We start from the raw sequence: 25,962 nt of genomic DNA, 5'->3' as shown, positions 1-25,962 counted from the left end.
AGCACAAGAGGTCACAGCTCCCCAGCAATGAATCCTCCGTGCTGTGGAACGCAAAGGGCAGCTGGCAGGGCTTGCATTGCCCACTGCTCCAAGTGACCCGGCTGGACCCCACGCCCCACACCACAGCCACCTCCACCCGGTTCTGAGCAAAGGGCAGCTCAAAGACACTATCCACCAGACTACCCAGCTGTCTTGTCTACCCAGCAGCACCCTCTTGAGTGAGGAAAGGTCCTGCCATGTCCTCACCTGTGAGGGCTCAAAGATACCTAGGGCAGTTCCATCCTGGTGGGACCATGAGTGAAAAAAAAAGAGGTAATTTCCAGCCTATGCTCACACTTTATTATATACAGAGACACAGTGAGTGTAAGAACATCAACATGGGACTTGGACAGTAAGGGATGCCCAAAGGCACTGCCTTCTGTCCCCTTGGTGCAACCAGTCAGCATAATTTATACAAATAATACAATATTTGAACAATAAATAATTTGATAAATTAGATCAAGAAATTAAAAAAAAAAACAACTTAGAAAGACAAAGCAGCAAGGAATGGTTTTGAGGACTGTGACACATTCACAGCAGTGACAACACCATCACCATCTCACCTGCACACCAGCAGCTGGAGCACAGACCCCCATCAGCACTTTTCTCTCACTGTACTATGACAAAATCCAACTGAGAAGGGGCAACCAGGGAGAGTCATACAGTTCATTAGTGCTGTGCTGTCATGGCCTAGGAGCCCTCTGTCCTTCACAAGCCCCTTCAGAAAGGGTGCTTGAAAACAAGGTACAACTGCAGACCCACTGTGAGCAGTCACAGATTGTCTGTTTGGCACAGGAAAAAGACCCTTAAACCAGTCTCTTCCGTCCTTCAGATGGACACTGGCACAGTTATTAACTGGGTTGGGGCAGGGGGATAGTGGGGGAAACATCTCTAAGGAACAGGACAGAGAAGAGGCAATGCTCTCTTTCACTTGTGGAAGGCAGAGATGCTCTCATTCATGATTCCAGAGCTCTGGCACACTCCTTCCACATGCCCTGGCACTGAGACACCAGGTGGGTGACAATGTCAGCCAATCCCCTGGCAAGGAGGGGGTTACCACAAAGACTGCAGGGTTGCAGCTCAGAAGAGTTACAAGTTGAATTACAGCAGTAAAAGGCCACCACTGGTTATCCAAGGGAAAAATTATACTAAAACAGCCAGTCCTGAACCTCTGCAGGGGGAGAGGCCACACAGACACTGATTTGACCCCCCCACCCAGCCTCAAAGCCTCCAGCTCTCTCCCAAAGATGCTGGCAGCTGGCAATAAGGGAGATGAGGACTCTGTCCGTCCTGGATAGCTCTCAGCAGAGACAACTTGAAACCTGTCCCCTCCTGCCAATCCCCTTCCCATTTTGCCCCCAAAGAAGGATGTTGGCATGTGAAGAAACCAGGAATTGATGGAACAGGGCAGTGAGAGAGAAATGGGAACAGATGGAGATCTGGGATGGGGAACCTGACCCCTCTGCCCTCACATGTACAAACTGTTACTCATCCAGGCCTGGTATCAAGTCTGCAATACTGTCCACATAGTAATTGGGCACCAGATCCTTGGCAGCGGCGCTGTCGCTGGCCATGTAGGCCTGCGCCTCTTCCAGGCGGGAAACGCCTGTCAGGGTGAGAATGGTGGCAAGGCCGCAGTTCTTGCCGAAGAGGATATCTGTCTCCAGACGGTCTCCCACCATGAGGGTGCGGGATGGGTCGACACCGAAACGCTCCACGATGCAATCAAACATGTACGTGTTGGGCTTCCCCACCACCAGCGCCTTGCGGCCCGAAGCCGTTTCCACCGCGGCTGTGAGGCTGCCAGTCCCTGCAGGGAGGGAAGGAGGAGGAACAGAAGTAGCCGCGGGAAGCTCAGCACCCCGGGTCCCGCCACAGGACAGGCAAGCGGGATGCCGGCAGCACCGCTTCGGGAGCCGGCAGGGACGTGCCAGGGCATCCCTGCTCGTCCTGCCGCTCAGGGAGCCGCCTCGCCCGCACCTGGGACAGCGAAGCCCACCCGAGGCCACCCCCGCCACCAGCCCCTTCCCCCCGGGGCGGCGCGGGACGGGGCGCGGGCTCACCGGGGGTGCGCTGGCCGTCGCTGAGCGGGTGCCAGGGGTCGGGGTCGGTGGCCACCAGCAGGCACTGCGGGTCGCGCAGGTAGCCGCAGGCCTGCGCCAGCTTGGCGAAGGTGAACTGGTCGTCGTAGCCCACCAGGACGGCGCGCACCGGCTCGCCGGGGGCCGGGGCCCCCTCCCCCGCCAGGCGCAGCCCGGCGTCGCGCACCTCGCCGCGCAGCCCCTCGCCGCCCAGCACGAAGACGCGGCCGGCCCCGCTCCCGTTCCCGCCGCCGCCGAGGAGGCGCTGGCGGAGGAAGAGAGCGGAGCAGAGCGCGGAGCTGAAGACGTGCTCGGCGCGCACGCCGCGGAAGCCGAGGCGGCTGAAGCGCCGCTCCAGCTCGGCCACCGAGCGGCGGCTGTTATTGCTGACGAAAAGGGCGGCCTTGCCGCTGCGCCGCAGCCGCTCCAGCAGCTCGGGGGCGCCGGGCACGGCGCGCTCGCCCGCCCACAGGACGCCATCGCAGTCGAAGAGCAGCCCCTGCGCCGGGCCCAGCACCTCCCGCAGCCCCGCGCCGCTCAGCCGCCGGCAGCTCGCCATGCTGCCGCCGCCGCCGCCGCCGCCGCCGCAGCCCGCCGGCCGCCCCGCCCCGCCGCGCAGCCAATCGCCGCCCCCCGCCCCGCCGCGCAGCCAATCACCGCCCCCCCCCTCCCCGCCGCCACCAATGGGGGACCCCGACGCTCCCAGGGGCAGGGCCAGGGCGAGGGCCGGCCCCCAGAGGGAGCGCGGCGGGGCGGGGGCGGGGACAGGCCCGGGCGCGCTGCCCATTGGCTGGAACCGCCGTGCCCGGGCCGCGCCCCCCGCCGTGCCCGCGCAGCAGCGCAGCGCCCCCTGCCGGCCGGCGCGGCCTGTGGCAGCGCGGGCGCCATTATGGCCCGGCCCCGCGTTCCAGCCGGCTGTGGGCGCCGGCCGCGCTGCCGCCTCCTTTCGTCCTCGCTGCGGCCCCCCGGGCTGCACCCTCCAGCACTTCAGACTGCCAAGTGTGCCCTGCTCACACCGGCCTGCGACTTTGACATCAGCTCCTCAAATATTGGCAAAGTATCACAGAACCACTCAGGCTGAAAAAGCCTTCTAACATCACTGAATCCAGCCTGAGACCGAACACACAATGTCAACCAGACCATGTCAGTAAGTGCCATATCCAGTCTTTCCTTAAACACCTCCAGGGACGGTGACCCCACCACCTCCATGGGCAGCCCACTCCAATGTCTAATCACTTTCTGTGAAAAAATTCCTCCAACTGTCCCACCTAAACCTCCCCTGGTGCAGCTTAAGACTGTCCGCCTGTTACCTGGGAGAAGAGGTCGGTCTCCACCTGGCTGCACCCTCCTTTCAGGGAGTTGTAGGGAGTGATCAGGTCACTCCTGAGCCTCCTTTTCTACAGGCCATACAACTGAGCTCCCTCAGCCACTCCTAATAGATCATGCACTCCAAATATCTGTATCTATATCTGTATCTCTGTATATATATCTATATATCTGTATATATCTATATATCTACCTATATATATATACGTATCTGTATTTATATATATCCATCTGTGTGTTCCTGAGGCAATGCATTTTAAGGGAAAATGGGACTGGGATCATGGCTGAGCATCTGCAGATGGCCCCATGGGGCCAAGCTGCCCACAATGGCCCAAGAGTTGCAAGCAGTGGCTGGGCCTGCAGTGGGGGATCTGGGCAGGGATCTGGGCCCTCACTGGTGGCTGGGCTCCGGCAGGGACGTGGTGGTGTGGGGAGGTGGAGACAGGAGAGCGAGAGAAGGCAAACAAAGCGTGCCAGGTGGTGTGAGCCGAGGGAACAAGGAGGAGGACTAAGAGATGCTGTCCCTGAGGCCTGCATTTCCACAGCACCTGCTGGGTCCCAGAGTGGTGCTGGATCCAATCTCCCTGACCTGTGATTCCCCCATGCCCCTCACCCTGTTCAGTTCTCTGTGGGCTGTCCTTCTGGGGCCGATGTGGCCAGGGGGCTTCCTCCTGCTGGCAGTGGCTGCCCCTCCTCTGTGGTTCCTGGCACACAGTCCATGGCAGCCACTGTGTCAGCCTCACCAGTGGAAGGCTTGGGGGATGGCGGGGCATCTCGGCTGTGGCGGGGTGCTGGCTGTGGAGGGAGTGGTGGTGGGATGCAGGGGGCTCGGCTGGGCATCCGTCGTGGCAGGGCTTTGGGGCTGGCTGCCTGGGCAGGAGCTGTGCTCTGAGGCTGCGTCACAGGCGGTGGTGGCATTGTGGGTCGGGCCGGAGCTGGGCGTTTGCCTGAAAAGAAAGCTGGGCTGGGATCTCTCCAAAGGGCAGAGGGGGCTGCAGACAGGTGGTTGGACAAATTGCCCCTTGCCCAACTCCTGTCCTGAAGATACAAGTGCACACCAGCTTTTCTGGGGGGCTTTTCCCTCTTCCTTTCACACAGGGCCATGAGCCTTGACACTTTACCGGAGGTGTTCAACCCAGCACTGGAGGACATACTGTGTCCCACCATCCCACGGTCCCATCTTGGCTGGATCCTAGCCATGCTGCCCCAGTCAGAGGCCTTTCCCCTTACTTGGTGACAAGGACATCCCCAGTGCCCACTTGCGTGGAGAACAGCAGGATGATGACAACCACAGGAGGTGGCACTGGGGGGTGTAATTTCCCAGGCATCAGGGGCACCCTAACCTTTGCGGGTGGTGTTGTCAGTCATCATCGGAGCTGGTGGCCCTGCAGCTTCAGGAGGTGACCTGGGCAGTGCTGGGGATGCCGGCTGGGACCTGGCCTCAGGGTCCCTGGAGGTGCTGCACAGAGAACAGGGCAAGTCAGGCTTTGGTTGGGCATGGTGATCCTGGCTGTGAGGCACCTGTGAGGGTACGGCCCTGACATGAGGTGGGAGGGAGGGACGACACAGGGAGAGCTGGGACAGCCAGAGCCTCTAGCTCCCATCAGACTTACGCCTCTCCATCCAAAAGGGTGGGGGTGCTGGCTGGAGGGGTTGCAGGAGTTGGCTCTTCCACTGGGGCAGCCTTGCAAAGTCCGGTGTTGGTAGGTGGCATGAACATGCCTGAGACATTGAAATCTAACTCTGGGTGAAGAAAAAGGAGGAGATCCTGTGAGGAAGTACTTGCCACCCAGAGCAATGATCCCACAGCAGGGAGCCAGAGCAACCTCACACTTCTCCCCTCCCGGAGATGGAAAAATGTTCCTTTCCCTTCCTCTCCCTGTCACTTTCTGCTGCAGCCCACCAAGTGATGCCCTCGCCCTACCTCCAGGGAAGAGAGTGTCCACATTCTGGATGAGGGCTTCTACCACAGCCTGGATGGAGGAGACTGAGGCCAAGTCCAGTTGCATGGGATCTCTGTGAGACAGGGGGAGGCATCAGAAGAAGGGTTTGGGGGAATTAACTCTAAATGGGTTTTTGTGTTCAATCTGCAGGGATCAGGGTCTGAAGGGAAGGCAGCCCAGCCAAGGGCCATGGCAGTGTGTGTGATGGGCCTTTTTCCATGTCCTGGGAACCCTGGTTTGATGTTGGAGGCCAGTGGTGTTGAAAGCCATCCATGTCACAAAACATGCTTTGGGTTTCAGCCCCCTCCTCTACTACTTTGCAGAGTGGCTAAGAGGACATGTGCTTGGTGAGGGGACATGCAACCTGGGGAGCATGAGAACAAGGGACAGGACTTGAGGATGGAAGATTTCTAAGTGTTCTAGACCAGTCTGAAGGCTGCTGGATCAGCCTTTGCCATGGCATTTGCCGCCAAGGCATCCCAGCTGGGGCTAGGGAGATGCCTCCCACCCCTTCAAACCAGACCTTACCCTGTGCTCTGCTGTGACCACAGCAGGTTTGGGCCCAGCACAATGGCAATGTTGCTGGGGGTCATTTTATTCACCTCCTGGTGTTCAGCCAGCTTGGCTAAAAACTTGATCAGATACCTGTGGGGTGAAAGGAGGGCAAGGGTTTAGGAGGTAGGCATTTGAGGAGGGAATGGCTACCCCTGGTGATTGCTTGGGGCTGAAGAAGCCTTGTTCAGACAAAACACCTCAGATTGGTGTAGCTGTCCTGGGGCAGGCGGCTGCAGGTGTCTCTCAGGCTCTGTACGCGGCTGTCAATGTCCTTTAAGCTGTAAGATAGAAGGAAGAACAGATAGCTCGGCCTGTTCCTTGTGGCAGAGAGGGACACAGTGGACAAGGACAAAGGCCAGTGTTGACTGCCCTGTGCAGGCCATAGCCCTGGAGATGGAGATGTCCAGCTTTACTGGGCAGTGAAGGCAGGCATCCACAGAGGCACTGTGCTCGTATCTCCCCAAATGAGACAGAGCACCCCTGCTCCAAGTGCCAGGAAGGATGGAGGGGGTTGACTGGGGGCTTTTTGAGACCTGCCAGTGATTTCCTCCCCAGTGCCTGGACCCACCTGGCCACTTTGACCCATTCGTCATAGAGTTCGAAGGTCATCAAAGGTTGGGGCAGCTCCCGCAGGTAGGATTTCAGTGCACCTGGGAGGAGAGGGGGAGCAGTGGAGCTGATGGCAGCTGAGGGATGGATGGCAGGGACTGCCTGGTCATGTCCCCCCACCCTGCCTTGTTGGCACTCACCAGCCACAGCATGGGGGTCGGAGTAAAACTCTTCCAGGGCATTGGAGCCGCTGGCCAAGCTGCTCTTCAGCTTCCTCAGCACTGAGGCGCCTGCTGCCAGCCGGAAGAGCCCCTGGGGATGGGATGAAGAGGGAAGGGATGCATTTTGAGTTTGGGAGGAGTGCATCTGGGGGGAGAAAGTGATGAGGGGGCCTGGAGCACTCTCTACCTCCTCCTTCATGCCGGAAGCCAACAGCATCATGACACAGGCTTCAATGGGAAGCGCAATCTCCCGGCCTAAGCTCTTGAGGTGTGTCTCTAGGGACACTCCATAGTACCCCGCCACTGGGGTGTCTGTCGTGAAGGAAGGCTCTGGAAGAGGGAGGAAAATGTCAAGAGGGATGGGGGACACTGGGACCATCCAGCATTTGGCCAAGGCAACATCCTGCTCCAAGCTGAACTTGGCTGGCTACAGGCAGAGGCAGAGGCAGGACAGGCAGCATCCCCAGCCCATATCAAGCTGCAGTCCCCAACCTACCAGCCCAGCATGGTAGGCAGCAGCAGGTATAGGGACAGAAAATGAGCCTTTTCCAGCTTTGCTGGCCACACTTGTATCCCCCAGGCTCAGCTGCAGTCCTTGCCAGGCTGCATGGAGAACCAGAGGGTACCTGTCTGTCTGTGGCTTTCCCTCAGCTCTGCAAGAGCTGAGTCCAGAGATTCCAGTGACTGACGGTGGTACTGGGATTGGATTTCCAATAGCTGCCAGACAGGGGGACAGGCAAACAGCATTCAGTTAGCACCAGCCTCTCTCGGAGAGGTGCCCATTCCCAGGACATTGCACCCATATGAGGACAGGGCAAAGAGGGAGCTGCAAGGGGAGCCCACCTGGGGTCCCTGGGACTGTGTCTGTAGTAAGGGGTAGAGGGCAAATTGGAGAGGGGCATCATCAGGACAAGCTGCTTGTTTGCACTTGGTGTTAGGGGTGGCATTCACCTGTAGTGTCTGGAGCAACCTATAGGCACCTGCTGATGCCTTGATCTGTCCCCTGCCCTGCTTGGGGGCACTTGGGGTGGACGGAGACAAGGCTGGGCTCAGACATGTTGCAGTCTATGTTCACACACTGGGGAGAAGAGAGACAGAGGACTTACTTTGATGAAGTAGCTGGCATAGATGTCCTCTTTGGTGGAGAAGTGGTAGAGGTCAGCCATGTACTCATCCTGGGAAGGGAGACACAAAGAAGAGCAATCTTCCATCCCTTCCCTGCACCCGAGGAAGAGGAGACACCTTCATGAAGCCCTTTCATCTGGTCTGTGAGTGGTCTAGACAGGGTCTCTGGGTGCAGTGGGGCTTCCTCCTTGCTTCCATTAGTTTGGGTAGTGGCACCAACCTGCCCCATGATCAAGGTCCTGGCACAAGTGTCTCAGGAACAAAAGGTCTCTGCACCTTCAGCTCCAGTGAGATCACGAGCTCTGCCAGACGAGGTGCTGGGCTTTTCAGAGAAATAGGGCAGAAGTGGAGAAAGCTGATGTGAAACTTCTCTGCCACACACAACAGATCCTAGCTCAGCTAGTTCCCAGCCTGAGGGGACCCCATATGCTCCCTGATTTAGCCCCTGGAGCCTCCTCTCTGCAGCAGCTTGTGCTTTGAACTCTTTTACTCTTTTTCTTCCCAGGGCTTGGGCCATCTCCCTATTCCTGCTTGAGGGGCCCATTTGCTTTCAGAGGGCAGGACATGCTCTCTGGCTGCAATCCATCTCAGTGTGGGGTCACCTGGGAAAAGACTGGTGGAGGGGAGCAGGTCTGCAGCCCTGGAGCTGATCCATAGAGGAGAGCAAGGGACCATCTCACCTTGCACTGCTCCACCTTCCTCTTCACCTCCTCCTCTTCTTCCTTCAAGATCTCCAGTTTGTTGGCAGCAGAGGATGCCCCTGGGCCAGCACCAGCTCCAGTGCTGTTACTGGAACTCTTGGCAGCTTGGTTCAGCCTTTGGGGTGGCACAGAAGAGGTATATTTATGGTCTCAGTGCCAGGATTGCTGGGTAGAACAAGTGTGCAGACTTCCAGAGAAATCTGGCATGGCAAGGGTTATCACTGGCAGGAGTTGGAACGAGGTGATCTCAGTGTACCAAGCAGCACTGGGACACTTTACTGCCTTTAGCAGCAGAACTGCCCTCTCTGGTGCTAGGGAATCAGCATCTGAGCCCAGAGCAAGATGCATCTAGAGAGAGGAGCTAGCTGGGTCCTCCTGAAGAGGAAATTGACTCCCCAAGGCAATTATCTTCCTCTCTCCCCCCCAACCTGTCTGGGGGCTGTGCTCTATATGTCCTGGTCCCCCCAGAGCTGCAGTGTGCCCCATACCGGCTCTTGATTGTGTTCCAGTCAGAAATCAACTTCTGGAGGGTCTTCTTGCGCTTCAGGATGGTGGGGAGCTCCTCCTGGAGGAGAGAGGGACAGAGTGAGTGGGGGAGGCCTGGGGACACAGAAAGGAGTGGTGAGATTGGAGAGTGGAGTTAGTAGGGCAGCCAGGACTACCTCACTGAGCTTGTTGAGTGGCTGCAGGACGTAGTGCTCCAGGGCAATCTCAAACTCAGCGGTGATTTTGGCCAGTGAGCTCTGTATGCAGCACCCCATCTCCAGGGCTTTCCTGCGTGGGACAGAGATGAAATTATTGCAGGCTGGAGCCATGCCCTTCTCTGACCCAACATTCACATTGTACCTGTACCCACATGGGACCCTGAGCCAGCCCCTGGCCCTCCTCTGCAATGGGAGGCTGTAGGTGCTGTCTGTCCCGTCTCCCAGTGCAACACCAGTGTTTGCTCTGGGGACATGGTTTGAGCCATGGCAGCCCCTGAGCCAAGACAGTGTCACTATCAGGATCTGGCATCTTTTGGGGTCACTCCGGAACTTTCTCCCACCAGTACTTACCCAAGGCTGGACTCTGTGTCTAATTCCTTGAAGCTCTCAGCCATCGCCATGGACAGAGCCATCAAAGGCAGCTTCTTCTGCACACAGCCAAGGATTTGAGAGAGAAGTGATGACACCACTGTGCCTGCCCACACTGTGGTGTTCCTCACCACAGGGCACCCTGGGTGCCAGGGTTCATGGGGGTTTGGGAAGGAACATAGACAACAAGGGCTTTGGCAGGTTATTCAATGCAAAGACACTCTCTCAGGAGTAACCCAAATTAGTGATGGTAATAGAGAGGGATCCCCTGCTCTGCTTGTCCCAGGCACGTGCTGGAGGCTGCTGCTGATAATGGGACCTGGGCTTGGAATAGCTTTGGACCACCCTTCAGCAAAGCAGGCAAAGCAGGGGCCTGGCATCTCTGTTGCTGGCAAGGGACAGAGCTGGGGTGAGCACAGGCTGCAGTGGGAAGATTTTCTCACCACTCGCTTGTCCATCTCGGAGCCACATTGTCCCTGCAGGCAGGCTTGGAGCCTCTTGGACACACTGTGAGCTGCTCGCTTGGCCGGCTCAATCCTCTGCTCAATCTGGGGGCAGAAGAGTGGGGGCTGGGGAAACCATTTTGTCAACCATGGGCACCTCAAGGCCATTTCTCCACTACCCAGCTCTGCGTGAGGATGGCTGCTGTGTTGGTTTTGCATGGGCTGGTGTTTGGTAGCAGGGGGGGCCACAGAGGTGGCTTCTGTGAGAAGCTGCCAGAAGCTTCCACCATGTCTGGCAGAGCCAATCGCTGATGGCTCTGAAGATGGACTTGCTGCTGGCCAAGCCTGGGCCAGTTAGAGATAGTGGTAATGCCTCTGTGAAAACATATTTAAGAAGAAAATCAAAACCAAGTGAGAACACAGTTTTTTTCTAGCCAAAGAAGAGGAGGAGGTGAGAACATGTGAGGGAAACCACATGGACACACCAAGGTCAGTGGAGAAGGAGGGGCAGGAGGTGCTCCAGGAACCAGAGCTGAGGTTCCTCTGCAGGCTGTGGTGATGACCATGGTGAAGCAGCTGTGCCCTGCAGCCCATGGGGATCCACAGGGGATACAGAGATCCACCTGTAGCCTGTGGGGGAGGTGCTCACTCTGGAGTGAGTGGATGCCTGGAGGAGGCTGTGATGCAGTGGGAGACGCAGTGAAGAGAGGGCCCTGCTTCCAGGCTGGAGCAGCCTGTCGTTGGAGGGCTGCACCCCATGGAAGAGTGACCCATGCTGCAGCAGTTTTGAGAGGACTGCTGCTTGTGAGATTTGGAGCCATGCTGGAGAAGTTCAGAGAGAATTGTCTCCCGTGGGAGGGACACCACAGTGCAGCAGAGCAGTGGAAGGACTCCTCTCCCTGTGCAGCGGAAGATCTCGGGTGATGAACTAACCAAAACCCCCACACCCTGCTCCCTGTGTTGTTGGTGGGAAGGATGGAAGGTTTGGGGGAAGAAAAGGTGTTTTTAAGGGCTTATTTTACTTATTATCCTCCTCTGATTTTGTTAGTAATAAATTCACTTTCTACCTCTAAGTTGAGATTGTTTTGCTTTTGGAATGTTTTCTCCTGGTCCTTAACTCATAAAGCCTTCATTAAAATTCTCTCTCCTCTGCCCAGCTGTAACAGGAGAGGGTGAGTGAGCAACTTTTGTGGGTACCTGGCATTTGGCCAGCGCCAAACCACAACACCTGCCCAGCATCCTACCACAGCCCGGAGCATCTGGTCCAGTGAAAAGGGGGCACAAATGGTCAGGATTCATGCCTCTGTGAGCAGCTGGGAAAGCCCTTCCTGATAGCAGGAGCCTGCCAATCCCGTAACACCGTGGTCCTGAAATCACCCTCTGGCACGTGGGCAGATCCCAGCCCCATGACTTGGACATACTGGCAGGGCGAATGGCAGACAGCAGCGGGACAGGTTCCCACGCCCAGGCACAAGCAGACACACGCCTGCCAGCCCAGCCCACACCTCACCTGCAGCAAATCTTCTGACAGGAACTCAGTTGCTTCTTGGGCTCTGCAGAGGAAGGAGAAGGAACCATCAGCAAATGGGGATGGCCTCCACCATGCTCCCTTGGGAAGGCAGGTCCTAATGCATCATACCTGCCTCTCTTTGGGTTCCTGGGAGCAGGAGACACAGGCTATATCCTGGCCTATCAGATACAAGGCTATGGGTAGAGTGAGCCTGGGAGGACAAGAACAGCAGGAACAGTGCAAATGAGCCAGCTTTGCTGGCTGGTGGACACCCCATCAGACAGGGTTTCCAGTTCAGTGCACCTCAGTCAAAAAGTCCAAATGTGACTTGTGTTTTTGGAGTCAGAGTGCTCAGCAGGGCCACAACAGGAGCAGGATGTTTACTGCCCCTGACTACCCATCTCTACCCTGAAGGCGAATCCAGGACAGTGATGTTGCAGTCTGGTGCACATCTTTGCAGGCCTAGGTACTCTTTGGGGCCACTGGTGCAGGAGCAAGGGTGTCCTTGTGGTCAAACTGGGGTCCAAGACCAACAGCAGCCCCTCCAGAAATGCCTACACAAACCCAGCTTTCTGTGGTTCTGCTCAAAGCCAAATTCAAAACCAGCCACCATGACCCTAAAACCTCTGCGATGCCTCCCACAGAGGAAGCTTTGCTTCACAGCCTGCTACCATTGCTGTGTCCCAAGAACCCAATTTGATTTCCATCTGCTGCTTTTTCCTCAGTTCATGTTTCTCTCTTTTTACTGCCTGCCAAAACCAATGTGGGATGAGGATGTGGAGCTGCAGGAAACGTGGGTGGTTTGGTTGAAGGCAAGCAAGATCACGTGAGGTCATGGTCCCCAGAGGAGAGGCTCTGCAGCAGGTGAAGAGCTTGCTTCACAAGCTGCTTGAGACTTGCCTGCCTGGCATTAACCAAAAGGGAGGTGCATCTGTCATGGAGAAGAGAAATCTTGAGGGAAGGGGTGTGGGAACAGGCATCATGCTCCCTTCCAGGGAATGCAAGGAGAGCAAGAGGCCACCAGGATACAGGAATTGCTTCCCTGTGGTTGATTTGCTGGGCAGGCTGAAGGAGCTCAGTGGTTCAGGGGACACACTTGGTCCCACTTAGCCACCCAGTGCTGGGAACCTGCAGAGGTGGCAGTAGGAAAGGGAGTGAGGGGGCTGGGCAGGGAGAGCCCAGCCCTGTAATTTCAGTTCTGGGTTTTGCAAGGGAAGAGCTTTGGAAAGCCGAGGAGAAAAAGAAGGAAATGGTAGAGGTAGGACAGGGACAGAGGGTTTTGTGTGAAGCTGTAAGTCCTCCATGGGTCCATCTGAGGACTCCTGGTCCTCTCCTCAAAGGGCATTCTGGGCTGCTCATGCTGCTGGGCTGGCTAGAGCTATGCAGGCCATTTGGTTCCTGTGGGGCACCCCAGATTCTGCAGGGAGGGCTTGTCCCAGCCTGATCACCTTCCTGGTCATTGCACAGCCAGGGGCATGTGGCTGGAAGGTCCCTCCCCATTGCCCCACTGCCCCGCATCCTGGTGAAGCCAAGCTTGGGAAAGCCCTGTTTCCTGGTAAATGCAGTACCTGTGGGCCCTGGGAGAGGCAACTGGGCTTGAGGATCATTTACTGCTGAGCAGCACCAATACAGCCTTCCCAAAGCCCCTCAGCTTTTGCTGAAGATGCTCTAAAATTTCCTCCCCCTTTTCCCAGGCCACCAGCACTGGGATGTCGGTCCAGCCCCAGCACAAGACCCCAGGACCCGCATCCCACTCCCTCCGGTACAGGTAGTGGAGAAGTCCTTACCTAATGGTGATGCTGGGATGGGACAGCTGCTGGCGCATTCGATTAAACTGTCTTTTCATCATCTTGAGAGTCAGGAGGAGACCACAAAAGCTGCTCTGCTGGCTGTACCCACTCAGCTCCCCTCGGTAATGCTTGGCATTGGATGCTTGCAGCCCTTCTTCTCCCCGGAGCCACTTCGCTTTTCCCAAAGGAGCTCTCCCTCCTTATTCCTCTTCCTCGTTCCCTCTTTTTCAGTTTCCCCAGCTGGTCCCCTCCCTAGTCCCCCCCATGGGATGCCCTCCCTGCCTGCTTTCTTTTCCCCTCCCTTTGCTCGATCCCTCTCCTTTTCTGAGCTTCCTTCCTCCTCCGTCCGCCCCTCCGCCGCAGATCAGGTAAGAACAGTTCAGAGCTCCTGCTCCGTTCTGTGTTCCCGTCACCACCCCACGAGTAAAAATAACTTCAGCCCAGCCTTAAAGGGGAAATTTTATTACAGCATACACATAACAAGGCAGGACAAGCACATGCCGCTGCCGAGCCCGAGTGAAGGGCCCACGCTCTTTCTGTCTCAGCTGGGGTGGTTCCCCTTCCGTCCCGTGCCCACCGTCAGCCGTGCTGCGGGGCAGCCCGTACCGGTGCCAGCTGGCTGTGCGGCTCACACAGGGCACCTGATGTAACACCCTGCCCTACCTGGTCACCCAACTCTGCCAACACTCCTCAGGCACCTCTCCATGCTCACGGCTGCAGCTCCATCTTCTTCCCCAGCGACACACTCCCTTCTTGTGATAAAAGCAGCAAAGCTACTCCTGCACCGTCCCTGCGCCCCTCACCCTGCTTTCCCTCCCTGCCGTCGCTGACTCTCCAGAACCACCACAAAGCTGTGGCCGGGGGCTGTTGCCTTGTGCACTGGGGAGGTCCCTCCCCCCCGCTCGCAGAGTTCCTCCGAGCAGGGGCAGCAGCACCCGCTGTTGCACGGGGACCGCAAACTCCCGGTTCTCAGGCTCGGCTGTTGCCTGCACTCTGCTTTTTCTTTTTTTTTTTTCGAAAATCATCCACTTCACACCATCACGACTTTTGGTCCTGACTCTGTGAGATGTAAATCTGACCTTATTTCTGGCTACTTGCAGATCGGACTTTCCGCCTGCACTAAGAGAGAGCAAGAGGTTGCTGTTGGCTGGGTTACATAGCTGGCAAAGGAAGTAGCAAACCAAGCCAAAATGAGAAGCGGTCAGCTCGTGGGCAGAAGAGGCAAGCAGCAAAGGAAAACGAGGTGGAACGGCTACTCCATCTGCACCCTGAAGCTGCAAGAGTAAAAATTTGGGGGCTGCTAGGTTGTACTTCCTGGCAAGGGTCAAGTCTCCGGTTACTGCACAGCAAAGTGGTGCTGGTAGCTGTTTTCAAGTGGTTATGGGGTGACAGCACCACTCTCTCCCCGCCCAAAACACCAGGCTGTTCTAAACCTGTGGCAGAGCACATCTGATCCCTCACCATCGAGTCTCGGACGTGCTCCTAACAAGCAGTTGCTTCAAGGACCTGTTGCAAAGATGCAAAAATGTTGCAAAGATGCAAAGCTCTCCCAGATCCTCACTGAGTGCTTCAAGAGGTGGCTAGGCCATTCCCTATATGCGGTATCAGAGCTGCTCCCAGCCCTGGGCTGCTGCTTGCCAGAGGAGATCCCACTTTGCACCCCTGAATAAAACTGCCTCATGGAGCTGCTTCCAAGTGCTACAACCAGCAGTGGAAACTGCAGTCCTGTGGGGCATGGTGGGGCATGGGAGCGAGCTCAAGCCCTGCTGCCTGGGGGCTGTCAGGCACAGATTGCTGCCCACTGCCTCTCCAGGGGGTGCGAGGGAAATGGGCAGCACCCAGTTCACAGCCTGGAAGTGACTGCTCTCAAAAACGGAATTGAGAACTGCTGGGGGAATTCCACCATCCCTGCTCATGGGAGCAGGGAAATCATTGTGGCAAGGGCCTGAGTGACTGAGGGATGAACTACAGGACTGAAGGGGCGGGATTTGAGCTGGGCAGGGTGCAGAGAAGCTCCTCAGGGGTCGGGGAAAGTAAGGGGGAAATTGCATTCCTTGGGTCACAAGTCAGGAGCAGGATCAGGAAAGAAATCTTTATTTCCCATAAATACAGCAGATTCTTCGCGCCGGGCGTCTCATTTTAAATGTTTGTTTGTTTTCTTCCATTTACAGAATTTTGCACTGAAAATATATACAAGTCTATTCAAGAACCAAACAAGATCTGCAAAGAAAAAACCCATACAAAACCCTGAAGAGATGGGAAAGGGAAGTAAGACACAGCAGAATCCCAGCATAGAGACCTTGCTTCCCCCTCTCCTTTACTGCCTGCTGTGCCCAGCTCTGAGACATGTCACCTTTGCTGCCCCGAGCCAGGAGTGCAGGGCACCCTGCTCCATCTCACACATGCTTCCTTCTACCACTGGCAAGCCAATGCAGAACACAGCTTGCCTCTGCTTTTTTATGATCAGGCCCTCTCCAAACCAGCTTAGGGATGGGAAGCAGCTCCCATGGTTTTAAGTCCCATGGGGTTAGCGATTGCATGGGATGTGCTATCTTCAGTCTCCTCTGTGCCTGCAGATCCCAGCTCTTGTGTCACAGTGATCAGGCGGCTGGAGCGAGCCCCCTCCCCGCCACAGGGAGCCAGGCCCACCCTCAACTGCAGCAAAGGTGCACAAGGCACAGCTGAACCCCCCCACGCCCCAGTGCAGAGTTTTGTGGTGATGAGCTGGGCTCTCATCTCCTCCTGACTCTCACCCCCCCTCTGTGAGAGGACACTGAGAAGCTGAGAAACCCCCCAGACCCACCAAGCTCTCCAGCCCAGCCAGGGAAAGGAAGTCTAACTGCTGCTTCCTCTCCCCATCTGGCAGGAGACTGCAGGGAGACTCAACCCGGTTCCCAAAGCTTCTTGTGATAGATAAAGCCTGTGGGAATGGTGTAGGCTTCCCTGTTGCAGGGTTCAGAACACCAGCTGAAGGGGCCGAGAAGGCACAGAGCAAGCCTTTCCCAGCCCCTGAGGCCCCACCCTGGGGCCCACCTCCCACCAACAGCTCTGTGAGCAGCTAGGACAGAGATATGTGATGATCACTCCCCCTAACCCCCCCCCCCCCCCCCCCAAGCAAAGACAGCTGTCTGCTCTCTGGTGCTGGAGAGATACCTAGGCTCTGCCCAGCCTTGTTCCTCAGCTCCAGTGTGATCCCACCAGATGGAATCACTGGGGCCCAGCTCCAAGGAGGGGGCAAGGGGGACAAGAGAGAGCACCATAGAGCACAAAATAGCTGAAGGGCTGAGAAGTGTGGAGGGGGAAGACAAGGAAAAGGAACTTCTTTTGCTAGGCCTTGCCCTGGGCTGAGGTTGTTAAAGCTCCCTGTCCTTGTTCCCCTATGCACCTAAAGCAGGAAAGCAGGGTTAGAAGAGAAGCTGGACAGACTGGGGAGGGAGTGTCATCTTCAGAAGAGCAGGGAAGGCAACTGTTCACACACATGAAGCTTTCCACTCCACTTCTAGTCTTGTGAGATGAACATCTCCTGGCATCTCTGCTCTCCTCCTTGAGGCATGCTCCCTCCAGGCCCTTGCCCGGCCATCTGGAGAATAGAGCGTGAGCACCAGCCCCCACCCACCCTCCCATTTTGTCTGGCTGCTCCAGCCCCACAGGGTTGGCTTCCTAAGGAATCTGCAGTGTAGTGCCTGCAACATGTGGCCCTAGAGGTTTCCCCAGGATTCTGGTGGGGGAAACTGGTCCACATCTCCAATTTCATTGTAGGTTTGCTCTCCCATGGTGAAGGTCAGTTTGTACCGTAGCCTCACTTTCTCCTGGAGATGGGAGAAAAAGAATAAGCAGTCAGAAGAAGGGGAAGAAAGGCATGAGGCACAAACCAGTCACATCTCATGCTGCTGATTAGAGGGAACAGGGATATAGGGTAGTGAGGCTTTGCCCAAGCACCAAGACCAGCCTCTGTTTGTGCCCCAGAAACAATGCTGTTACCTTCTGTGGGTTAGCGAGCAGCAGGACTTGGGTGATGGCACTGGGGTGGACGATGGGATTGAACGCTGGCAGCTCTGTGCCTGAGGGAGGCTGTAGCTTCACCTTCATTATCTAGGGAGAGAGTGAGAGAAGACCACATTCCCGAGAGTGAGACTTGGCAGCCAGAAGCCCTGCTCCTGTACTTGGGAAGCTTCTGCTCTCTAGTCAAAGAGAAAAACATTGTGCTAATCTGAAGGTAACAGAATTTGCTCCTATGCCCACAGAGCTCTCTTCACCCACCCTGTTTTTCCTGCAGAAGTAGAATCATGCTTTGGCCCAATCTGGGGAACTCAGCCCCAGCAGCTGTCTTACCTTGGGAACGGCAGACTGAAAGACAATATTGCGGATGGGCTGCGGGGCCGTGCTAAGCATAGAAATCACCACCACAAGCACATCAGGTCTCTCAGGCAGGGCATCCTTAGCAAAGTGGAAGAGGACACGGAAGCCATGCTGATCATACACTGTCACAGGGAGGATGCTGCCTGTGGGAAAGGCAGGGACAGGCACCAGTCAACCAGGAGGGAACTGGCCTGACAGCCACCTTTCCCTATTGCCCTAACTCCATACAAGTGACAGAGACACCATTCCTCTTCAGCCTCCACAAAATCCAACAAGCAAGAAGTTTCTTCACATTCTTCCCTTCCATGTGTGGGGTTTAATCCCCCCATGCCTGCCCCCCTCTTTTTCCCCGGCTCACTGGGTTTGATTGACTCCAGAGGCACAGTGATGTTGGCCAGCGAGATCTCCTGGGGCAGCGCAGTGGCAGGAGCCCGTGGTGGGACTGCAGTACTTCCTGCTGGTGTGGTGGCAGCTTTTGGAAGTGTAGCAGGGGCAGGCAGCTCTGAGGTCATAGGCAGCGTGGGGTTAGGGGAAATACTCTGGAGCACAGGCGGAGCACTGGGATTGTGGGCTGCGGTGCCAGAATTGCTCCTGTTCTGCAGGTCCCTCAGGGTGAGCCGAGGGGGTGGTTGCTGCTTCTCCCTGCAAGGGGGGAGAGAGAGCAAGAAGTGGAACAGGGCACTGAAATGCTGCCCAGCACCTCAAAAAATGGAAACAATAGGGAGAGATACGAGACTGCACTACCAAGTGCTTACCATCGCACTTGCTGAGATTCTGGAGGCAAAGACTGCTGCAGCAGTGTCTTGCCCAGGAGGTCCAGGTCATCGAGGCCACTGCTGCTAAGAGATGGTTTGGGGGAGGATGCACCAGCATCTGCTTTGACTGGTGGTGTTGCCATGATAGGGGTGATACTGAGCTCATTGCTGTCTGAAGACTGAAAAGAGCACACAGGAGAGCCCCAAAGCAGGGCGACATATCAGATGTGGCATGTTTCCCTACCTACATTTGTTGCTTTTATCACCTTCCTCACCCTCTGCGCTAGCTCCCAGCGCATTACCTGGAAGCTGTTCCAGCCACTGCTGTCACCAGCCTGGACAGGATGTGGTGCTGGGTCATTCAGGCCTGCCAGGAGTAAAAGCAAACATGGAGTTTACCTACCAAATCATTAAGAACATTAAATGTGGCCTGAGTAAGACACAGAAGCACAGGGCAGAACTGCCAATGTGGTATCCATCTCTGGTCCCCATCCTTGCATGGGGGAGAGCCAGGAGGGTGATAGTGGTTTTTTCTGTCCAGATACATTCATTTATAGTTTATTTCTCACTGCAATTGGCAGAAAAATCCAGAATACTACTGAGCTGACCAATCTGACTGACCATGTTGTCTACTTGATGCTGTTGTACTCAAAAGCACTTGCCTTAGGAAACAGACACTTGGTTGTGCAAAGCAGGACTCTAGACCTTCCTAGGAGTGGCACCTCACATGATTTCATGTGAACAGCTCTGGAAGTTCCATGCATCTGTTGTCAGCTCATGACTTTAACAGCAAACAGAAAACATGAGGAGCCAGGGGTGATCTACCCTTGTGATCCCAGCTGGGGATGGCCATTGCATCACTCTTGATTTACCTGCCAGGTCAGTTTACCTAAAGCAAATCAGTGGGCACATCCCTACAGGCTCTCTCTGACTAGCCAAGAAAACACCACCATGGGACTGAAGTTCAGAATCATAGCAGGGTCTTTCCCTCCTCTCCCTCACACTAAATGAAGGACACCTCTCTGTCTTTCATTATTCACTTCTACCAGAGCTATCTTTTCTTCATGTTCCTGCCAAAGAAGAACTATCCAGAGTCAAAGAATAAAGAGCTTTTGCCCTGCATTTCTTACCTAAAGACATGAGTTCATCATCCAACAAGGAGACAGAGCCAGCTTGGTCAGGCACGGGGACTGCTGAGCCACCTGAAAGGGTGGGCAAAGCTGGGTAGGAAGGGCATGTTGCTGGAAGCTCCAGGCCAGATAGATCTAGAAGTGCTGAAGTGCTGCCTACAAAAAGAAAAGAATCTGAAAAGTTATCCAGTCCTTATGCAGTGTAGTGAGGCTACACTCATAGCCTCCTCATACCCCCCTGCTCTCCCTTCCAGTTCCCTTTCTTCATGCACCAGTCACATCCATAAGCCATTTCCTTATCTCACCAGCCCCACGCTAAGCTCCCACAGGTTTCCCCTTTCCACTTCTCTCAGTCTTCTCTTACTCTGCAGGACACCAGCAACAGGGTCCCTCTGCTTGACTTTCCTGTCCCCATTCTTCAAGTCTCCTCACCTCGAAGAGGACTTGCCACTGTCTCCCCGTTGATCTCTTCTCCCCGTACAAGCTGCTTGTAGAGATTGATCACCTGGGTCAGATTGTCATTGGCTTGCAGAATCTCCGCTGAAAATAAGCGTGAGAAGAGTGAAGAGAGTTACTTTTATACCTCAAGTCTGTTTCTTCAAAACAAGGCCCAAGTTGCTGCAAACAAAACCACTGCAAAGAGCATTTTCACCACTGATGCTGCAGGCTGCAGCAGGGTACATTGACACCTCCAGGGCAGTCTCAGCAGGAAAGAGAAAGGCCAGATATGTTTACCTAGAGCTTCATCATTGTCTTCTGTGTCACTAGCGAGCCGGAAAAGCATGGGCCTCATGCGCTCACAGCGCTGATACAGCTCCTGGGGGAGTGAAGATACAGTGATGAGGTGAGCACCCTGAGCAGCGGGATGCTCAGCTGGGTGTGCAAAATAGGTAGGAGGATAAGGGGATAAGGGTCACCCATTTCTGCTGAGCTCAAGGAGGATTCTGGGATTGCATTTCCTCACCTTCATTAGGTCCTCATTGCTTTCTGTTGTTTCCCCCTTGCTGTAGTTTGTCACCATCTCTGTCAGCAGCTTCACATTGTTGTTCACCTCCTCAATGGCATTCACCCTCTTGGAGATTTTCTCCATGCGCTTTTGGTCCTGGACAGGAAGCACATGGGGAAGGATGTCCTAACTTGGAGAGGAGGAAGGCCATGCCAGCCAACCACCCTGGACTAAAGCCCAGCAACACTGCCCTCAAAACAGCTCCCACTCCAGTGGAAAACTCCAGGTCATCTCTGGGCAGGAACATGCCAGACAGGGATGGAATTCCTGTAGATCTAGTGCTGCAGCAGGGTTTGGGCCACAAAATGCACCCAGACCCATTCCTCCAAGTAGCCAGAGGATGGCAGAACTCACACAAGGACTCTTTCACAGCTGCTGCAGCCAAATTTTGGGCAGAAGCTCCATATGTCTGCATGAGGTCACAAAGCCAGTCCTCCTTTGGTGCCAACCATCGCCACCCAGACCATGACCCCCCAGCTCCCTTCTTCCCCCATCACACCTCCTGAACCATTTCCTTGATGAGCTTGTTGGCAGCCCGGAGATCCTCAGGATGGGAACTTTTCAGGAGGCGAGCCAGCGTCTGCAAAAGAGAAGGTACTTCTGAGTCCAAGCTGAGGGATGGCAGCCAGAGTCACACTTGCAACACTAGAGCCAACAGTTCCCCCATCCCAAACCTGGGAGAGGCAGTGGACAATTTTAACCATTTAGAGAGCCCAGCCACAGGAGCTTGTGGGCTATCAGAGACCAGGGAGAGAAGTACAACTGACATTCCTTTTGCTGTTGTAGCTCTGGTTATGCAAGCTAGGTCTTTCCCTGAAGATCCCCTTCTTTCAGAACCTGCTCTGGCCTGCCCCTTACCCACTGTGGAGAGTCTGGAGTGCAGCAGCACTGAGACTAAAAAGCCAGAAAGAGACCAGAAAGCCTGGTTTCTGCAAGAATTGCCATGGCGTTGTAATGGACTCCTACTTGGACATCTTCACACACCTCTTTGCTGGTGAAGAGCTCCCACTTTCTCTCCCTCTGTATGGTCAGTGAACAGTCCCACTGCCCACCTACAAATCCTCATTTGCAGACTCTGACCTATGGAGGCAAACTATATCCCTTGCAGTAAACTGTCATCACGCTCCTGCTGCAGAACTAGACCCAGAGGAGTCCAATACTTGCTTAAAAGTATCAGCACTGATAATGCAGAGGTTTGCCTGAGTGGTGACACAATTCTCATGGAAAGACAACAGAGGATGGGTCCAGGTGGCTATAAATGGTTGGGCAATAAGATTGCAGTGATGGGGGTGGGGATGAGATAACAGCAGCAGCATCTGGGGCTGGGATTTAAACCTCATGGTCAGATAACTCCGAAATCTAGAGAGCTAACAGCAGCAAACCTCCTGGAACCTGCTTGGGCCAATGTCAGTGCATTACCCTTTGCACCATCCTGCAGCTAAGTGCTCCAAAGGTCAAACAGACCCACATGCCCCACTCCTCTAGTTGTTTCCTTCGTCATGATTTTGGAACAGGCCCTCAGCATTCCCATAATGCATTTTCTGAAGGACAGCATGTGGAGCAGGGACCTTGATGCTCATGTATCTGGGGGACATAAGGTACTGGAGCAGGAAGATGATGCCTACTGTCCCTCTCCTTGGACAAAGCCCTTACCTTGGATTTTTCTTCATCATCAAAGATGATGTTCTTGGGTCGAGGAGGAGGCGGTGGAAAAGGAGCATCATCGGGAAGTTTGGGGTCACACTTCACAATCCCTGCAGTAGAAACCAAAGGAGAGATCAGGAGGACCCACTCACTCAGGGATGGCACTGCCATTCAGGTCTTTTTTCCCTAATGGCCCACCAAATCCAGCTGAGACTACGGGTGTGTGGGTTATCCTGTTACCCAAGATCCTGGATTGTGTTTCAATTCCCCATAAATATCCCCTCCAAGAAAATTCCAGTATATACTGCCAAAGCACTTGCAGCCCTTCAAGCCCAGACCCTTCCAGTGCCCCATCTCCCATGTGAGCAAGCAGATGTGCCAACCAACCCAGCAACTCATCACCAGCAACTCCCTCTGCTCAGCCAGGAGCCCCAAGGCACCTGCTTATTCTCCTGACCCTGATGCTGAGTCAGACTGATGGAGGTCCTGGGTCTGTGCAGAGGGAAGCGAGAGCTTTTTTCAGATTTTGCCCAGACAAAAAATGAAGGAGGGAAAAACCATCTGTCCACCTGCCCCTTCCAGACCACTGCCTCTCACCTTGCTTCTTCAGCATCTGGTAGGCTTCTGATATCTTCACCTCATGAGGCAGCCCTAATGTCCAGCTGTACATCAGCTCCAGGATCTTTGACTTCACTTTTTCTGATGTCCGGCTGCCAAGATACTAAAGGAAGAGAAAATAAGTGGCTTGAAGCTGATCTGAGCCATTGCAAGTCTGGCCTGTTCCTCTCTTGCCCTCCAAGGAGAAGTGAGACTGTTCCCAACGGCACAAGGAGGAAAGAGGAAGCAAGCAGGAAAGCTCATGAGGGTGTTACAACTCATCTTATGCTGTGCCTGGTTTTCATCACAGGAAAAACAAGAGAGTGTGAGAAATGCTGCAGCAGCAGCTCCTCAGCAACACACAGGGACAGGTGGGAAAGCTCAGGCAAGTCTCCTGTCACCTTGTGAAGGGAAGAGTCCTGTGAAAAGAAGCTGCTCAGCAAGGCAGCCCTTTAGGAATGAGGGGACAGCAGGGCTGGGAGAGGCATGTGGGTAATGGTCTCTGAGGCAGGGCCCTGAGCAAAGTGAGCCCCAGATGACCAGCACCCAGCAGGTGCCATTCAATCATCTCTCAGCCTTCTCACACAGGTCTGATGGGAGCACTGGTGGCAGCAACAGTGCATGTGCCACCAGACAAGTGGCTTAAAGCAGAGGACATACTCTAGGGTGCCAGGCAAGAGGACTTTAGGATGCTGCTGTCACTGTCCAGGGCTATTCATCATCACAGATCACAAGCTGTGACTGGCAGACAAAGGTTTTCCTTAGTCATATTTAGCCTGTGTTCCCTTAACTCTACACCTGCTGGCGTTCACTACCTTGACTGAATGGGGGAGCCCACACAGCTTGTTCTGCTGCAGGAACAGCAGCATCAGCACAGGAGCAGGTAATGACTTGGTCCTTCAGATGGGACTCACCAGAACACCACTGACCAAGCCTGGGCTTGCCCTCCAAGAGTGTCTCAATCGGGTTGGGACACCCCAAAGAGACATGGTCCTGTCAAAGCTGGGGGAGGTTCCTGAGCACATGCAGCACAGACAGAGCCCAACAGGGATGCCAGGAAGGTGACTCCAGGCATGCACATGGGCTCAGTATTCTCACAAGTGCTGGCTGCACCATGTCCAGTTGGCCCTCAGCTTCCTACAACAAGAATCAGCCAGGAATAGAGGGGTGGAAACTCACTCCCCACCAGAAAACTCACCAGGAAACAAGGACAAGATCTCCTACTAACACTGTCCTGTTTTGCCCACATCCCAGTGGACATCTGACCTTTCTGCTCAGCCACCACTTTTTCCCAAAGCCCTCCTGCCACCAGGCACCAGTCCCTTCCAGCACAACACCGTGACACCCACCTTAGGGGACACCACCTTGATGAGCTCATTGAGGAAGCGGAACTTGCCCACCTCATTGTGGAAGCGTTTGCCACAGCTCTTCATGCAGGACTCCAGCACCTGGGGAGAGGGGCCAGGTGAGTCCCAGCCTGGGGTCAGCACCAGGATCAGGAGCCAGCTCCTTCCTGCTTCCCCCTCACCAGGTACAGAGTCTGTGGCTACTGTCACAGCAGCACAAAGGGACATCCCCTGTTCCCTCCCAGGTGGTCAAGCACCCTCCCACAGGGAAGCAAGATTCTCATCTTTGGGGTTAGTTTTTGCAGAGACGGCTCAACAGCCCATTAAAAGGGACACCCTTAGAGGTTGCACAAGGACCAGGGTTTCAAAGTGTGGATCCACAACATGATTAAGAATCATTGAATCCTTTAGGTTGGAAAATATCATCAAGATCATACAGTCCAACCATTAGTGCAGCACTACCAAGGCCACCACAACAAAAGCCAAAAAGCTTCCTATTCAACAGGCTGTGATCCTTCCAGGAGCAAAACCTTTCCAAGTAACTTCTCCTGACTTGTGGAACCACCTTCAGTCCCTCTCCCACCCAAGGGCCCACATGCTCCAGGGCTTTCTCAGAGGGAATTCAAAGCTTCCTGTGCTTCTCCAGTCAAGCTGGAGCATCTCCACACCCTGCCCCTCCATCTAGTTCTACCAGCCTGCAGATGCCCTTACCGTGAGGGCCTGGATAGCTTCCCATTCCTGTGGAGACTGGATCTTGTGGGCAAGAAGCCGGGTGGCAAGTGGAGGACTGGAAGGAGTGAGGGGAAAAGAAAAGCTCGCCGGTTATTGACAAAAAGCCTGGTACCTGCATTTTTTTGTCTGGGAATCCAGAGTTGAAAAGCATGTTGCAAGTTGAAGATGCTGATAAGGCACTAAGACAGCTCAAAATCCGGAGGAAACCTTCTATTAGTAGACCAGGACCCCCCACCTACCCCCACCTCGAGGGCCTTCATGCCTATTCAGCTCTTGGGACAATCCCTCTGGATTTTGCTGGGTGGGAAATCATAACCAGGCCTGTGACCTGGAGAAGCCTGGGGAAAGGACAAAGCACTTACCCCTCTAGGTCCTTATTGAGCTGCTCACAGAACGCATTGATACCATCCCAGTCCAGGTCCTTGTTCAGGGGGTTTGTGGCTTTGTCTGCGGGCAGGAGGAGGGGACGGTGAGAAAAAAAAACCCAACAGGCTCCCACCCTGTGGAGGGATATCATCGATCCCACTCCTTCCCTGGCAACTCCAGCGGGTGCGGCAGCAGGGGATGGCCTGGGAGGAGAAACACACTCGTGTCCACTCGCCCCTTCCCACGGCAGCCCTATGCCCACGTATGAGAGTATGTGCACATACTCTAGCCCCCTCCTCCCTGCTGACCTACCGCACCCCTGCCTCCGGCCCGGCCCTGGGGTCTCACCCGCAGCCGCGGCCACCAGGCGACCCCCAGCCCCTCTCCCTCAGAGCCCTGCGCCCCTCCCCACGCCCGCGCCCTCCCCGCCCCATTGGCAGGGGAGCGGTGGTCTCAGCCGCACTCACTGATGCGCGCCTCCAGCGTCTCGGGCTCCATGTCGGAGGCCCGCGGCTCCTCAGCAGGGCAGCGCCGCTCCGCCGCCGCCCTCCCGCCGGGCCCGGCGCGGCCGCGCCATGAAGAGTCCCGATCCGTCTGGCCACAGAGAGCCGGAAGTCGGCCGTGCAGAGCGCCGCTCCGCCGCCAGCGCGCCCCCTGCTGGCCCGCACTCC

The 25,962-nt window shown here is 55.4% G+C and overlaps 3 protein-coding genes across 8 annotated transcripts; all 3 read right to left on the bottom strand.

Annotated features, from left to right (window-relative positions):
- Window positions 1-316: 316 nt before the first annotated feature.
- PDXP (pyridoxal phosphatase) lies at window positions 317-2,679 on the bottom strand. Its single transcript, XM_005527594.3, has 2 exons — window positions 2,103-2,679; window positions 317-1,849 (listed from the first exon to the last, which is right to left on the bottom strand). The coding sequence occupies exons 1-2, from the start codon at window positions 2,677-2,679 to the stop codon at window positions 1,524-1,526; spliced, it is 903 nt and encodes a 300-aa protein (XP_005527651.2). The 3' UTR covers window positions 317-1,523.
- A 588-nt stretch (window positions 2,680-3,267) lies between these two features.
- On the bottom strand, window positions 3,268-14,441 carry SH3BP1 (SH3 domain binding protein 1). 5 transcript variants are annotated; one of them, XM_088054790.1, is made up of 19 exons: window positions 13,354-14,441; window positions 11,696-11,777; window positions 11,567-11,609; window positions 10,057-10,161; window positions 9,596-9,672; window positions 9,203-9,314; window positions 9,029-9,105; window positions 8,520-8,655; window positions 7,821-7,889; window positions 7,341-7,431; window positions 6,902-7,044; window positions 6,694-6,805; window positions 6,513-6,594; window positions 6,142-6,222; window positions 5,918-6,034; window positions 5,371-5,462; window positions 5,060-5,189; window positions 4,790-4,905; window positions 3,268-4,393 (listed from the first exon to the last, which is right to left on the bottom strand). In XM_088054790.1, the coding sequence occupies exons 4-19, from the start codon at window positions 10,069-10,071 to the stop codon at window positions 4,065-4,067; spliced, it is 1,779 nt and encodes a 592-aa protein (XP_087910916.1). In that variant the 5' UTR covers window positions 10,072-10,161; window positions 11,567-11,609; window positions 11,696-11,777; window positions 13,354-14,441; the 3' UTR covers window positions 3,268-4,064. The 5 variants fall into 5 exon arrangements, with proteins under 5 accessions (XP_087910916.1, XP_087910915.1, XP_005527789.1 ...); XM_088054789.1 differs by lacking the exon at window positions 13,354-14,441 and adding an exon at window positions 13,007-13,346 and having other exon boundaries at window positions 11,696-12,917; XM_005527732.3 differs by lacking the exon at window positions 11,696-11,777.
- A 993-nt stretch (window positions 14,442-15,434) lies between these two features.
- Window positions 15,435-25,897, bottom strand: GGA1 (golgi associated, gamma adaptin ear containing, ARF binding protein 1). 2 transcript variants are annotated; one of them, XM_014256560.2, is made up of 17 exons: window positions 25,759-25,897; window positions 25,288-25,372; window positions 24,905-24,980; window positions 24,197-24,295; window positions 22,848-22,971; window positions 22,260-22,360; window positions 21,106-21,186; window positions 20,565-20,702; window positions 20,336-20,417; window positions 20,033-20,140; window positions 19,601-19,756; window positions 18,773-18,837; window positions 18,471-18,649; window positions 18,074-18,357; window positions 17,689-17,858; window positions 17,338-17,448; window positions 15,435-17,165 (listed from the first exon to the last, which is right to left on the bottom strand). In XM_014256560.2, exons 1-17 carry the CDS (start codon window positions 25,787-25,789, stop codon window positions 17,055-17,057), a joined length of 2,001 nt encoding a protein of 666 aa, XP_014112035.2. In that variant the 5' UTR covers window positions 25,790-25,897; the 3' UTR covers window positions 15,435-17,054. The 2 variants fall into 2 exon arrangements, with proteins under 2 accessions (XP_014112035.2, XP_014112036.1); XM_014256561.2 differs by lacking the exons at window positions 24,197-24,295; window positions 24,905-24,980; window positions 25,759-25,897.
- Window positions 25,898-25,962: the final 65 nt, after the last annotated feature.

Source organism: Pseudopodoces humilis, chromosome 5, assembly GCF_049639895.1.
Source record: "Pseudopodoces humilis isolate 2021_Gansu_Grassland_sample_001 chromosome 5, ASM4963989v1, whole genome shotgun sequence".
Classification (NCBI taxonomy): domain Eukaryota; kingdom Metazoa; phylum Chordata; class Aves; order Passeriformes; family Paridae; genus Pseudopodoces; species Pseudopodoces humilis.
The sequence above is the reverse complement of the archived record's forward strand: the minus strand, read 5'-3'. Positions and strand labels throughout refer to the sequence as shown.